This window comes from Sorex fumeus, unplaced genomic scaffold, assembly GCF_029834395.1.
Source record: "Sorex fumeus unplaced genomic scaffold, SorFum_2.1 ptg000122l, whole genome shotgun sequence".
NCBI lineage: Eukaryota > Metazoa > Chordata > Mammalia > Eulipotyphla > Soricidae > Sorex > Sorex fumeus.
In genome coordinates this window covers 9,616,683-9,632,667 of record NW_026606179.1, presented here as the reverse complement: position 1 = coordinate 9,632,667, position 15,985 = coordinate 9,616,683, and the positions used below count along the sequence as shown (strand labels likewise).

The 15,985-nt window shown below is 46.8% G+C and overlaps 1 protein-coding gene across 1 annotated transcript; it reads right to left on the bottom strand.

Annotated features, from left to right (window-relative positions):
- Window positions 1-318: 318 nt before the first annotated feature.
- Window positions 319-1,567, bottom strand: LOC130043274 (protein FRG2-like-2). The gene is made up of 3 exons (XM_056135531.1): window positions 1,453-1,567; window positions 1,213-1,290; window positions 319-827 (listed from the first exon to the last, which is right to left on the bottom strand). Exons 1-3 carry the CDS (start codon window positions 1,565-1,567, stop codon window positions 319-321), a joined length of 702 nt encoding a protein of 233 aa, XP_055991506.1.
- Window positions 1,568-15,985: the final 14,418 nt, after the last annotated feature.

The window sequence follows — 15,985 nt, the reverse complement described above, 5'->3', positions numbered from 1 at the left end:
TGTTCTCACTGAAGAACATGTCCGTCCTGAGACCTCCAGGGGTCCAACCCCATGTGTCAGGCAATGTCAGTGTTGGTCAGTGTCCTGGAAGCCAGGGTCCCATTTCCTGGTCTTTCGAGTCCCTTCATAGTGACACGTCACCCAGTTCTCTCGGTCATCACCAGGCTGGGTAGAGCAGGTCCCACTTTCCTTCTGGAAGCTTCTGAGAAGTCACAGGCCTCTGTTTTCTGCAGGAGTCTTGGGCGCTGGGGGTGTTAGCTGGAGCCTAGTGAGACCCGGTTCCAGGCCCTGCCTCTGGGATGTGACAAAAGAGCCCCCTCACTCATGGGAGGAGCACTGTGCATCTTGGGCCATGGGGGAGCTAGCCACCATCCAGCCCTCAGCAGGGAAGGCCCAGGCTGCCTGGCTGGCCATGGAGTAGAGGGTCTGCACCAGGCCTGTGAGGGGCACCTGGAGCTGAGTGAGCAGGGCCAGGTGCTCGTGAGAGAGTGGGGTGTAGAGCTGCTGGCTCCGTGCCTGCACCACATCCTCATACACAGCCTGGGACAGGCAGCACAGGGTCATCACCAGGCCTCGGCGGAGAGAGGGGCGCTTCTGAAGAGAGGAGTGCCTGTGACGAGGGGAGCGTTGGAGTCTGGGCGACTGAGACTTGAGCTTCTTGTTCACGGGGGTGATGTTGGGTCCCGGTGACAGGGGCCTCCCCTGAGCTCTTTGGGGAGAGGAAACCTTGTGGGTCTCTTCACTGCAGCTGTGGTGGGCAGAGTCTGGGCCCTCTGGGAGACTGGCACCTAAATTCTCCCCATTGTACTCTGCATCTGAGAGGCTCCCTACAGAGGAAAATACTGGTCAGAGACATGGCACCTCATTTCCTGAGGAACCCCCCAGTCCAGGACACAGCAGGACCTACTCCCCGCTCCTCTATCTTTTCTTCAAGACCCCCTGGGGCTCCCAATGGACTCCCCCATTGAACAACCCTCGAAAGACCTTGACTATGACCCGCTCCTTGGCGGTCCCTGGGATCCTAAAGCAACACCCACCTGTTGTGTGGGGCGGGAGGCTCCCCCGTCTCCTCTGCCTCTTCCAGCCTCTGTTTTCATCTTCCTCAGAGCTGTTTTCTGACGCTGACAACACAGTGAGAGTGAATCCCCAACACCAGGAGGCCAGGACCTCCCCCCAACCCCTCCACTCCCCTGGGACACCATGTCCTCCTACCTGATTGGTCTGCGAAGCTGCTCTCACCCCAGGCCTCATGATCCATGTGCTTGTCCTCCGTGCTCTGGGGCTCTGGACCTGCAGACAAATACAGAGTTTGGGTGTCAGGCTAGTCCTGCAAGTCCCACAGAGGCGTTGCTCTGATCGCAGCTCCGAGGCCACCTCCAGGCTTCAGGCACTCAGTCCATTCCAAGGCCTCCACCGGGGTGGAATTTTGCCCCGCAGGAGGGGACTTCGTACCTTTCTCCCTCTCTGAGTTCCAGCCAGAATAGGCCTTCTCTGGGAATGGTGGCTTTGCAGCGGGGTGCTGGAGTGCAGGGTCATGAGGGTGGAGGTCTTCAGATTCGGACGTCATCCTGAAGCCAAAGCAAGGTCCTCTCTCGGCCAGATCCAGGTCTTCACATAGAAGCAAGGAGACCTCTTCTAGGCCAAGCGAGGTCGTGAAGCCCCGAGCACATAGAAGATCTTCTCTCTGCCAGGTCCAGAGCAGGAGTAATGGATGAGGAGAGGACTCAACCTCTTAAAGCACTGTGGGTGGGCGGAGCTTGCTCCTATTGGTTGGCAGATTTAGGCTCCTGCCCAATACTCATAGCCCAGGTTTCACATTCCCTGGGACTGCGCCTGAGGCAGGGCTTAGTCTTTAGGGCGTGACACTCCTCTCTGCCTTCCTAAGCATCTAATTCATCTTACAAATTGACATAAATGACCGAGTTCGAAGAAAAGGGTTTGTTTCCAGAGGATGGCTGAATATTGCCGAAATCTCAACGAAAGTATCAAATATGTAAACAGGCATATATGTCATCATGTCCTGTTGGTCTTTTTGTTTGTTTGTTTTTGTTTTCGGCCCACTCACCTTGGAGCTCAGGACTTGCACCTTCTCTGTGCTCAGGCATTACTCCTATATGGGGGTTGGAGAGATTCCTGAGGTAAGGCACTTGCCTTGCACATGGTGAACCCAGATTCACTGCTGGTACCACATATGATCCCCAGACAGCAGCAGGAGTGACCCACCCCCCATCCCCCATCCCCACCAACCCAGAGCTAGGAATCAACCCTGAGCACTGCAGGATGTGCCCCCCCCCAAAAAAAAACCAAATACCTATGGATATGAGTGATCCTAACGAATTGAGGGTGCTAGCCTGCATGAGGCCAACCTGCATTTGATCCCCAATACCCCATCTGGTCACCAATGCACCACCAGGACTGATGTCTATGTGCAGAGCCAGGAGTAAGCCCTGAGCACCACCACTGGGTGTGGTCCCAAAACAAAAACAGACAAAACAAACAAACAAAAAACCCCACCTGTTTGGCTTCATTAATATAGAGACCAACTTAGACTAGCTTTTCATTCTGTTTCTATCCCTGGGAGAGGAACCCACGTGGATGAAAAGGAAACCATGGCCTCTCATCTACCGGTTCTTTCCTTGTGTGAAAATGTGCTAGTTTGGGCCAGAGCCATAGAATAGTAGGTGAAGTGCTTTCCTTGTCTGCAGCTGACCCGGTTTCCTCTTCAGATGGTCCCTGAGCCCCACCAGGAGTGGTCCCTGATATAGAGCCAGAAGTAAGCCTGAGAAGCACTGGGTATGCCCCACCTCAAAAGAAAAAAGGCAAGAAAAACATGAGTACATATTTGCATGCTCTTGAATAGCAAACTTCTGAAAGATATTATTCATTCTCTTTAGCGTGCCTCCTAGTTCATATTTTCAAGTTACCCAAGTTCCCAGAGCCCCACCAGGAGTTATCCCTGAGAGAATTAGCATTCAGTACTGAGCACAGCTTGAGGCCCTTCATGTTCCCGGAGCGAACAGATGCCATTGGGCTACACTAGCACGCGACAGGGACAAATGGAGACGTTACTGGCGCCCGCTCGAGCAAATCGACGACTAACGGGAAGTTAAGTGATTAATTAATAAGTGATTAACTGAGCACAGCTAAGTGTGGCCCCAAACCAACAACAATAGGAAAACCAAACCAACATAGAGAAATAACGATTTATTATTTGGGGAAAAATAGTACAGGTGTCACTTACATTGAGCCAACTGAGGTTGGATCCCTGGCACCCCATGGTCATCCCAGCACTAATGGATGTTTTCCTGATGAACACTGGGCCCCCCTTCCATTACCTCCCTCGGTGGCCTGAGAATTCCTCAAAGGTGGGTCTCCAGCAACATCGTGACTTCAGGCACTGAAACAGATGCCCGAAGCACCAAGTCCCAAAGAGAAAAAGAAAAGAGTTTTGCCCTGAGCCCATTTCAGGCAGAACTTTGAAGATCCTAGGGAATTTCTTTCTGCCTTGAGGTCCCAGAGTTTTTTGTTATACTTATGAAGTGGTCTGAGGGCTGCTCCTAGGACCTGAGCTGGAGCCTTCTGGAGCCCAACACCTGCAGGGGGATGGGGCCTGTGTTCACTCACCACTACCCAGTGGTTTAGTCAAACCCACAGGAACAAAGCTTTCCTTTATTAGAGTGTGACCAGATTGTTTGAGGTGGAATTCGCAGGTTTTGTCTCTGGGGCTAAAGGCAATGTGAAAGTTTGGCTGTTACTCGTTTGGGGCATCCCCAGCAGTGCTGGGAACAACCAAAGGTGTTCTGGAGGCCAGGAAGGACCAGGAATTGCCCTACAATCCTGTACATACCTGGAGCTCACCAGACCTTTGCGCTCTCCCTGCAGGCAGGCATGCACTTTCATAACTTCAGATCGTGAGTGAATGTGCGTTTATGTATGTGTGTCTGTGCGTGTATTTAGAAGAAGAAACATCTGCGCAGGATTCACTGTAATCATCCAGGGCTTGGAGGAGATGCACAAGGGTATCTGGTGAGCAGAATGAGTACAAACACCCACACAGTAGTTCCTGGTTCACAGCAAGAAATCATGGGGACAGCCTGGAGTCAGGGGCATGAAATAAGGCAAGGAGACTTCCTTGTGAAGTTTACAGGACTTTCAGCGCCTCTAGAGCCATAAGAAAGGACAGTATCCTGGCAAACACGACCCAGCCTCTGACAGGAAGTGAAGCCGACATGTGCTCTGAGGGGCTCCGTACAGGAGGAGCATCAGAAGTAGCTTCACCTGCAACTCTCTTCTGGCAGCCTCTCTTTGAGGCCACAGCACCACTGGAAGGACATGGGAGAATCTTCATTCCAAGGGTGTTTCCCTCTGGGTCCTGCTCAGGTGCTTTCATGGGAGCCTTGGTAGTCTTTACATTTATGTCTCTCGGTTGGTGAAAATAAACTTTTGCTGTTGTTGGTGTTGTTGTTGTTTGTTTCGGGGTCACAACAAGCAGTGCTCAATATTACTTCTAGCTCTGTTAGGAGACATTTCTGGAGAGACTTGGAGGACCATATGGTCTGCCAGGAATTTGAACTGAAGACATGTTGATCACATGTATGGTAAGCACCCTACCCACTATACTATCCCTCTGGCCTGGAAAAATGGTCTTAAAAGTCCACGATGGTCAATGGCATTCCTGATGTTCACGCCAATAAGTTGTTGTTGTTGTTTTGTTGCTATTTTTGACACAAGCAGCAGTTCACATGGGTGACTCCTGGTTTGGTGCTTGGGAGTCATTCCTGGTGGGGCTCAGGGGACCACGCAGTCCTGGGGATCAAACTCATGCCTCCCTCAGGCAGACTGTGAGCTCCAGTCCACTGATCCATTTTGCTGACCCATATTTGTCTTCATGCTTTGATTTATCACCTGCAGGAGTGGAGGGCTTGTGCTTTCTCTCGATTGTCCTCCGGATAGTAGACCACGAGAGGGACACGCCTTTCTCAGTCCTTCTGTGTCTCTCAAAGAGCAACTGACCTTAAACTTTCCCTGTAAGCACATATAAAATCTCCGGTTTCTACTAATATTTGAAAAGGAGTTTTAGGTGTTGAGTGAAGTGATCTGATATTAGCCTCAGGAGGAGATGCCTAAGCCCCCTACACAGTAGACCGTTCCAAGGGTGCTCACAGACTCCTCATTCAGTGCTGCAGTTTCATTGCTAGATCTTTATCTTCACTTTCTTCTTGAAACTGGTCTAAAATGTCCTATAGATGGGTCCAAGATATCATATAGTGTGTAAAGCACTTACCTTGAAAGCAACAGACTGGCTTTTGGTCCCCTGGGCCCCATATGGTCCTCTTAGCACCTCCAGGGGGATTCTTGAGCACAGAGCCAGAAATAAGTCCTAGGCACCACCAGGTGTGGCCCCTAAATAAAACAAAACAAAAAGTTCTATATACATCTTTGTTCCTTCTCAGACTTAGCTCAGACGTTTTATAGACAATTGACTCTTTTCCCAGAATTAGTCATTCACTTGCCAGAATTCGCTGAGAAACTTCCCACTTCAGCAGCCAGAGATACACCACAAAAGACTCCCCAATGGTCCAGCGTGATAGTACAGTAGGTATGGTGGTATTTGCATGTGGCCAAACCCAGTTAGATACTCGAGCACAAACCCTGGAGTAAGTCCTGAGCATAATGAAATATGGCCCTAACCTCCATCCCTCAAAAAAAAAAAAGGACAATTTTTCAATAACCTGCAAACTACAATGCTTTCAGAAGACACAATGGTATCTATTAAGCACAGCATAATCTAGAGTTAGAAAAACTTTCTATTCCACAGTTATCATTGGGATACACTATAGATTCACTAGGTTGCATGATGCCTTGATTTATACTCAACCAAAAGTTTCTTATAAGTATAGGAATATTAAAGGCACAACACACTCCTTATAATCCTGAAAATGCCATCTTTAATGCCATCTATAAAGAAAACTATAGTCAATGGTTTCGAATTGACAGACCCTAATTACCACTAAGGCAGGATTTCTTTTTTTTTAAATTTTATTTATTTATTTTTATTTATTTATTTTTTTATTTGTGAAACACCATGAGGTACAGTTATAGACTTACAAATTTTTGTGCTTGGGTTGCAGTTATACAATGATCAAGTACCCATCCCTCCACCAGCGCCCATCCTCCACCACCACGGGTCCCAGCGTCCCTCCCATCCCCCATCCCACCCATCCTACCTTGCCTCTGTGGCAGGGTATTCCCTTTTGTTCTCTCTCTCTCTCACTTTGGGTCCTGTAGTTTGTAAGAGAGGCATAGAGTGGTAATCATGTGTGGTCTATAGTCTAATTTCAGCATGCATCTCCCACCCTGGGAGGATCCTCCCAGCACCCTTTATTTGGTGCTCTCTTCTCTCTCTGAGCTTCTTTTCCCCTAGCACGTGTGGGTGACCTCCAAGTCCTGGAGCAAAATTCGTGGTACCAATCACTCCTGGATGTTAGTCTACCATTTTGTTGCTTTATGTTTCCCAGCTGAATGCAATCTCTCTGCATCTATCCCTCTCTTTCTGACTCATTTTGCTTAACATGATACTTTCCATGTAGTACCACATGTATGTGAATGTCATGACTTCATCTTTTCTAACAGCTACATAGTACTCCATTGTGTAAATGTACCAAAGTTTCTTTTACCACTCATCTGTTCTCGGGCACTCAGGTTTTTTCCAAATTCTGGCTATTGTAAAGAGTGCTGCAATGACCAAACAAATGCAGATGTCACTTCGACTATACTTTCTGCCTCTCTGGGATATGTTCCCAGGAGGGCCACGGTATATTTTGAACAAAAAAGAAAAGTACTGAATCAACCTGTGGGGATCTGAATGGAAGAGCTTCCTGGTATGAATTTCGTGTTTGTCATTATGTAGCTCCCATCTTTGTTTTCCTGAGTTCTGCTCAGGGTCAATTTGATAAACTTCTGACTTTCCTGGACATTAGCTAATTGCAGGCGGAGGATTCCTACCTTGCAATCACCTGTAAGAGACCCACTTCTTATCCAACCAAATTGGGGTTAGATCATCTCAGCATGGGGAATGTGTAGAGAAACAAACATTCGATCTGCTAATACCAGCGGGACGTGTAGTGTGTGAACCCAGGAAAAGGCTCTAGGGAGCCCCCTCACTTACCTGTGGGGTCACGTCTCACACAAGCGCTTGGAACATTCCTTCATTTCTGTGCAAAGGGAGACTAGAGATGCAGTTTCCAGTGGTTACATCTGTTTGGCCTCTAGCAGGTGAGTTGGAGAAATAACTACGAGCCGTGGTCCCAGCATCCTGGGCTTGGTAAGGCTGCAGGCCACAGAGTATCTGAGTGTCTGAAGCAGCCCCCTGCCCTGGGCCAAGAGCGCAAAGCAGGAACTGTGCTGCAGGTGACTGACTGTCCTAGGGTCGGTTCATTGCTGTCCTGTCTGCAGAATGGCTGGGGAAGCTATTGAGGAGGGAACCCAAAAGTCACAGTTTCATGTCCATCTCTGAGCCTAGAATGAGCCCCCCGCCCAGGCAAGAGAGAACTTTGTTTGCTTTTTTCCCCTTTTTCTATTTTTTTGCTTTCTGGGTCACACCCCAACAGTGCTCAGGTGTCATTCCTGGCTCTGCGCTCAGAAATTACTCCTGGTGGTGCATGGGATACCTTATGGGATGCCAGTGATTGAAACTGGGTTGGCTAAGTGAGAGACAAACATCCCACCACATATACTCTCACTCCAGCCTGAGAGTTTTGTTTTCTGTGCCTCTGCATGTGCTGGGGGCATCTGTGGGTGCCGCTGAAGTGGAGTTTCCCTGAATGAGCACCTGAAGTGACTCGGGAGGTGGCTGGAGAGGAAGATCCTGCAAGCAAGCTGCAGCTTGCTCGAGCTTCCTTCCCTCCCCTTGTGGGCCTGCCTGAACAGTAGTATCTCAGTGTCTCCCCACCCCAGAGTCTTCCCTCCCTTCAGTCCATGAGACCAAATGGATGGCAAGAAGTCTTGCCTTGAGTTCGGCCCTACAAGATTTTCCTAAGATTGAGACAAATTGAGAGGGTGGTGGTCGTTGGAACTCATGACTCTTGGGTGGGCTACAGTCCCGGGATGTCAGCACAGGTGGAGGTTATACTGTGGAGTTCCTGCTCGTGCTTTGTGCATCACAGAAGAGCAAATGCATGAACTATGCAGATGCATGGCTCAGTGCTATGAAAAGGAGAGTACTGTGGGTTGGAGAGAGTACAGAGGGGAAAGCCAAGATCTATAAGCAGTACAGGGTGAGCCAAAACTAACACTGTGGAGAGAAGACATACCGGTGCTTCCCTCTTCAACAAGAATCATCCAAACACTCTGAAACATTTTAGAGTATGGGATGTGGCAGCTGCGTGTGCCTTGAAATTTCTGTGAAACTGCCAGTGTCTTTTTTCATAGTTCATTATGTTTGTTGTATTGGGCCCACACCTGGCTAGGTCCATGAGGGCTTATGTTGTCTTGGGGATTGAATCCTGTCTCACCATGCAGTAAGCACAAGTAGCCATTTGAGGAAGCTCCCTGCTCCATAATATTATATTATTTTTGCAATTAATTGCCTAATGATGTGTGGTCTACACAGAGCAGGGAGCTGATATCAATTTTCACAGTATAGCTAAAAAGTTGTTTTGCGGGTTGGGTTTTCTTTTCTCCTGGGGCCTAAGCTGGCAGTGCTCAGGGCTTACTCCTGGCTCTGTGCTCAGAATATCCACATGCATCCAACCACCATCCATGTTCCGGTGTGTGAAGCATAGGGAGAACTTTCAGTATAATGTAGGGTGTAAATGTGCAACAAACCAGAAGAGTTTTAATGAGGTATTTTATTCACTAACACGCAGCACTGAGAAGTTTGTATTTAAGGCAGTGGAATGGATCTGTTCCTACTGATGTAAATAAGTCACTTCTACATAACATTGGAGAAGGAAAACAATCAGACTAGTCTGATTGTTTCATTTTTGTTTAATATGCCCAAAGTACCTAGTCTGAGATGACAGCACTTTGGGTATATTAAACAAAAATGAAAAATATTGTGGTGTTTTCAAAGTGTGAAAATACTGTGTATGGCACTTTTCTGAAGACCCGAGGGGCATCTGTGTCACTGCAGAGCACAGAGAAACTGGGGTGATGGCGCATGAGCATGAAGAAACAGATGGTGGGGAAACACGCAATGGGCAGCACCAAACACATTCACCAGCACCCAGCTGGGACTCGGGGAAAGGGTGAGACACACGTGGAAGATGGAAGAGAGGGCATACAGGGACACAAAGGTGCTGACCAGCACGAGGATGCTGTGGGTGCCCCTGGTCTCTGAGTAATCTGCGGGGGTGCTGCTAGTGATGTGGACATGCTGGACTTGTCTCTTGTGCCTGTACAACATGTACATCCTGGAGACACTGGCTCAAACCATGTTGCTCAGAGAACAAAACCCAGGAGCTATTAGCAATGTGAGAGTGAGCCAGTTCCTTATTTCATCTTGATTAGCAGTATAAAACAACCCAAGATTATTTTTTCTAGTGATATTTTTTATAATTATTTTTATTAGTGAAACACCATGAGGTACAGTTATAGACTTATAAATTTTTGTGCTTGGGTTTCAGTTATACAATGATCAAGTACCCATTCCTCCACCAGCGCCCATCCTCCACCACCACGGGTCCCAGCATCCCTCCCATCGCCCATCCCCCCCATCCCACCCTGCCTCTGTGGCAGGGCATTCCCTCTTGTTCTCTCTCTCTTCTTTTGGGTGCTGTGCTTTGCAAGAGAGGCATTGAGTGGCAATCATGTTTGGTCTATACACTACCTTCAGCATGTCTCTCCCACCCCGGGAGGATCCTCACAACACCCTTTATTTGGTGCTTTCTTCTCTATCTAAGCTTCCTTTTCACCTAGCACATGTGGCTGGCCTTCAAGTCATGGAGCAAAATTCCTGGTACAAATCTCAGCCATTCCTGGGTGTTAGTCTCCCGTTTTGTTGCTTTATGTCCCCCAGATGAATGCAATCTTTCTGTGTCTATCCCGCTCTTTCTGACTCATTTCACTTAACACAATACTTTCCATGAAGTACCACTTGTATGTAAATTTCATAACTTCATCTTTTCTAACAGCTATTTAGTACTCCATTGTGTAAATGTACCAAAATTTCTTTAACCAGTCATTTGTTCTCGGGCACTCAGGTTTTTTCCAGATTCTGGCTATTTTAAAGAGTGCTGCAATGAACAAACAATTGCAGATGTCACTTCGACTATACCTTTTTGCCTCTCTAGGATATGTTCCCAGGAGTGCTGTAGCTGGGTCAAATGGGAGATCAAATTCTAATTTTTTGAGAATCATCCATACTGTTTTCCAAAAGGGTTGGACCAGCTGGCATTGCCACCAGCAGTGAAGGAGGGTCCCTTTCTCACCACATCCGCGCCAGCATTGGTTGCTTTTGTTCTTGTGGATGTGGGCCAGTCTCCGTGGTTTGAAATGATATCTCATTGTTGTTTTGATCTGCATCTCTCTGATGATTAGCGATGTAGAGCATTTTCTCATGTGCCTTTTTGCCATTCGGATTTCTTCTTTGCGAAAGGTTCTGTTCATTTCCTCGCCCCATTTTTTGATGGGGTTGGGTGATTTCTTCTTGTGTAGTTTAACCAGTACCTTGTATATCCTTGATATCAACCCCTTGTCGGATGTGTATTTGGTGAATATTCTTTCCCATTCTGTAGGCTGTCTTTGTATTTCGGTCACTGTTTCTTTTGAGGTGCAGAAGCTTCTTAGTTTAAGATAGTCCCATTTGTCTATCTCTGTTTTCACTTGCTCGGCCAGTGGCGTGACATCTTTGAAGATACCATTAACTTCAATATCATGGTGAGTTTTGCCAACTGTCTTCAATAAACATTATGGATTCCGGTCTGATGTTCAGGTCATAAATCCATTTCGATCTTACTTTTGTGCATGGTGTTAGGCAGAGATCTGAGCCCACTTTTTTGCATGTAGCCGTCCAGTTTTGCCAGCACAATTTATTAAAGAGGCTTTCCCTGCTCCATTTATCTAGTGATATTTTTAATGCTCATTTTACTCATTATATTTAAAGAATAGGTCTAGTTGATCAACGGGTTCAACACCCAGTTCAGCATCAAAGAGGAGTCAAGGCACTTGGCGACTCTGTGCTTGAGCTCAGCCCAGCCTGGGCACTAGGGCCTAGGGTGACCATCTGGAACACACTTAGGAGGCACGTGCTGCCCGTGGACACCTCTGCCCACTCTGTGTGTGTAGAAAAAGACTTTGCATCCAGAATCCCCCAGGAAATCTTCCAACCCCAAACTTGCTGTTGTCTGGGTGACTCCTTTCGAGAGAATCACCAAACAATTGGCTATGGTCAGGTGTCTGAGAATCAAATTGGTGGGTCTCAACCTGCCCCCCTGTGACAGAATGGGAGACATAATAGAATAGCAGAGAGAAATTTCCCCGGACCCCCATGAGAGTCTGAATGAAAAACATCATGTCCACTTCCCAGTGGCTTGAGGTCATGCTGCTGGTTTCCAGATGAGTGAAGTACCTCTTCATGGTCATTATCTCTACGGGCAAATGCTACATGCCAGCATTACATGGATGACGTGATGTAAACACAACTATCTGTGCTTATTGGTCCCTGTCATACTCGTAGTATGACTCTCCTCTAGAGAGACTCCAATACCTGACCCGCCAAGCCTTGAGAGTGGCTTGTTTGAATGATGATATGAGCAGTGCACATCACTTAATCACTTAATCACTTAATCCCCATTATTCATCGATTTACTCGAGCGGGTGCCAGTAACATCTCCATTCATCCCGGTTGCGTGCTAGCATAGCCCAATGGTATCTGTTCATTCTAGGAACATGCAGAGCTTCAAACTGATCACTCAGGGTCTTAACGAAGAAGTCTGACCATCTTGTAGGTGGGCATCCACGTGATCTTTTGATGTCCCATGGAATCCAATCAGTAATGGCTCTAGTCCAGCGGTTGTCTGTAAACCTCATTACGTGTCCAGCCCATCTGATTTTTGATGTCTTGGCAAATGAGACAGCGTCCCTGATTCTTGAGCATTGACGAAAATCAGAACTCCGGATTCTATCCCTCATTTGAGTGAATCGTGATATTCCAAGCATAGCTCTTTCGATTCCTCTTTGAGAGACCTGAATAGCGTTCTCATCCTGTTTTCGTAGGGTCCAGGACTCTGAGGCATATGTTAATGCAGGAAGAACAGTGGAATCAAAGAGATGTGCTTGTAGCTGGAGGTTCTTTGTCCTTTTAGTTATTTCTTCAACGCTCTTGAAGGCATTCCAAGCCGCTCTCTTCCTCCTGCGCAACTCCGGTGCCAGGTCATTTATCATGTTGATTTCTCGACCTAGGTATATATAACTGTTGCATTCGGAGATGGTGGTTCCGTTGAGAGCGAATGGAGTGTCAGGAACAAGGCTGTTTCTCATAAACATTGTCTTCATAAGATTCAGCTGTAGTCTGACCTTTCCACATTCACGGTCAAAGTCGTTCAGCATTTGTGCCGCTTGGCTAATGTTTGGTGTTATTAGAACGATGTCATTAGCAAAGCAGAGTTGGTGTAGTTGCCGACCATCTATCTTCACTCCCATGCTTTCCCATTCCAGTCGTCGCATGATGTTCTCGAGGGTGGCACTGAAGAGTTTTGGTGAAATGGTATCACCCTGACGAACCCCTCTCTTGATATGATGATTACTTCTTTGTAGAATGGTGAGATCTTGGTAGTGAATCCGCAATAGAGCTCATGAAGGATCCTGATGTATTGGGTTTGTACGCCCTGATTGGCTAGGGCTTCCATAACCGCTTCCGTCTCAACAGAATCAAAGGCCTTCTTTAAATCAATGAATGTTAGACAGAGCGGCATCTTGAACTCCCGAGAAACCTCAATGAGCTTAGTAATCGTGTGGATATGGTTGATGGTACTGAATCCTTTTCGGAATCTGGCTTGTTCACATGGTTGTCCTTCATCTAGTGTTCTGCTAATCCTATTCAGGATGACTCGAGTGAACAGTTTGTAGATGACAGACAATAGGCAGATTGGCCGATAGTTGCCAATGTCGTGGATGTCTCCCTTCTTGTATAGTAGTACAGTCCTGCTGGTTTTCCATTGGGATAGAACCTTGCATTCAGAGAGGTAGCGTGTGAAGAGCCGAGCCAATCTATTAATGAGTACTGATGGTAAGTTCTTCAGGTGTTCAGGTCTGATCTTGTCTGGGGCAGGTGCACTTTGTTTCTTTACCGACGAGATGGCATGTTGGATTTCGGAAGGGAGAACATTGGGAACGACATATCCATCATGTGGTATGTGGTATGTGGGCAAGTGGACGTGGCTATTAAAGAGATCTGAGTAGAAGTCATGAATAATCTTCTCCATTGCCCTTCTGGAAGATGTGATAGATCCATCATGATGTTGGAGGGCAGTCATCTTGGTTTTGTAGTTGGTGAAGGACAGGCGGGCATTACGAATGCTTTTCCCAGCTTCTGCCACATCTACCAGTACTGCTGCTCTCTTGTTTTTGAGGTCATCCTTGATGGCTTCTCTGCACTGCTTTGCCAGTTCGGATGTTTGCTTGTGGTTGCCTGAGGCATGTGCCAAGCCACGTTGGCGAATAAGTTCAAGAGTGTTAGAAGAAAGGCGGTTTTTAGTGGTTATCTCTCTCTTGGCATTCTTCGCACAATCATGGAGGTGCTGAATCATTCAATCGTATTCCTCATCAATGTTGTCAATGACGGCATCTTCCCATGTTGCCGCAACAGAGCCAAAGAGCTTCCAGTTGGTGGTCATTCTGGGAGTCCTCTTCTTAAATCTTGCATTCTTTTCTCCTCGTTCTGTGAGGTAGAATTTTGCACAAAGAAGACGGTGGTCTGATCCCGTTTGGAATTTTGGGACAACAGCAACATCGGTTAGGCAAAACCGCCGATTGAATATGATGTGGTCCATTTCATTGTGGAACCGTCCATCGGGAGACTCCCATGTCGAACGTTTAGATTCAGCCTTTTGGAACTGTGAGTTACCATGGAAGGTTTTGGTTGACATGATGAACTCAGACAGTCTGACACCCTGTTCTTTCCATTCCAGGCCATGGGTCCCGATGTGGAGTTCATCGACTGATCTTCTTGGTCCTATCTTGGCATTAAAATCACCGACAATGATCTTGTAGAAGGTGTGATCTTCTTTATAGAATTTCTCCAGCTGCATGTAGAACTTCTCAGTTTCTCTTTCACCATAACTGGATGTTGGTGCATAGACAACAAAGATAGAAACTGCCGGTAGTGAGCCACATCTATTCAAGTGTAATCGTCCAATTTGGGTTGTTAGGCATTCAAATGAATCAATGCTCCTGGCTAAGTTTGTGTTGACAAGGATACCGACACCACCGATGCCTCTTTTATCACATGTTACAAGGAATAGTTCTTCTCCAGTGTCAAAAACGGCATGATGTGATTGATGTCTTCTCGTTTCGGTCAGACCAATGATGTCGTACTTGATCTTTCGTGCTTGTACCATAAGGTCTTCAATGGATGCAGTAGATGCCAGAGTACGAGCATTAAAAGTACAGACAATCATTTTTGTTTTTCTGCGTTTTGGCAGCCTATTTCTGCCTTGGTATTTTATCAGCCTCTCCTTCCATATCCTTCTGAACTCTGCATATTCAGGGTTAGGGGAATGAGATCCATTTATTACTGGATTTGGCATATCAATTTGGTCTATTTGGCATAGACCATGGATAGCTTGCCAGGCTCTGCCGTGCGGGTGGGATATTTAAGGTACCCTGAACACTTAGAGAAAAGTAAATAAGTAAATAAAAAAACTCCCGGGAGCTTGTTGTGATAATCTCTGGATCCTGGCCGTTGTTGGGGTTACACGGCAGTTGGAGGGCGTAACTGTATGAGCAGTGCACATACAGTGGAATTTTACACAATCATATATTGGACACACAGATATAATTCTAAGGAGAAAAATAGGGTCAAACCAGAATCGTTCCTTGTCATCATGCACACATGGCACTGAAGAGAGTGTGTCATGTCTCAGCAGTGCAATTCTATATTCAGGTTTGCTACACTGGTTACTCAAGGAGGAGAGGACCAATCATCATTTAGATATTAGATTCTTTTAAATAATTTTTAAAACATTCGTGAGATAGAAGGCTGTTTATGATTGGGTTTCAGTCATACAATGATCCAACAACCATCCCTCCACCAGTGTAAATTCCCCATCACCAATGTCTCCCGTCACTGTCCCACCACCCCAGTTCCCCCCACCACACTCACAGCCTGCCTAATTGGAAGGCACTTTTCTTCTTTTTCTCTCTCCTTTTGTGTACTATGGTTTGCAATACAGGTACTAGGAGTCAGGGTTCCAGTATTTTTATCAGGAAGATAACACTGGAATTGCTTTTTTAACTGGGTGGCAGCATTGGGGTGTGGATGTGACTACCAAGGCTTCTAGAAGTATAAGAATTTGGCCCATTCTGACAGGGTATTAATTTCTTAACCTTGATCATTAGACTTTAGATAGTGTTCTTTGTTGTCACCAGCTTATGCATTGGACTCATTCTGCGATTCTCGAATTACTGCAGTGGTGTTCTAGGACAGCCTCTGGGTTAGTGCAGCAACCAAGTTAGAGCGAAAGCACCCGCTGGGGCTGTCAGGGGCTTCATGACTTCAGTCAAGAAGCAGTTTATATACTGGTCTATTTTAAGCATTGCCATATTACAACAGTGGTCAACAATAAAACAGCAGATACCAATAACGGTTTGGGGTTCTTTCCAAGAAAGGGGGTGGTGACCCCTCATGACCGGCGAGATCCAAATGCCCAGGTTCTTATCTAGGTGAATTACTCAATTGGGAGTTTACCATAAACTGCAGTTCTGCTTTGGGGAAACAGAAACTGAGGCCTAGCTGAAATTTAATGTTAGCTGCAGCTTGTCATGG

Coding starts and splice junctions, on each gene's coding strand:
- LOC130043274 (XM_056135531.1), bottom strand. CDS start 1,567: ATGACGTCCGAATCTGAAGACCTCCACCCTCATGACCCTGCACTCCAG. Junction 1,291..1,452: donor GAACTCAGAGAGGGAGAAAG/GTACGAAGTCCC, acceptor ATTTGTCTGCAG/GTCCAGAGCCCCAGAGCACG. Junction 828..1,212: donor CAGCTTCGCAGACCAATCAG/GTAGGAGGACAT, acceptor TTTCCTCTGTAG/GGAGCCTCTCAGATGCAGAG.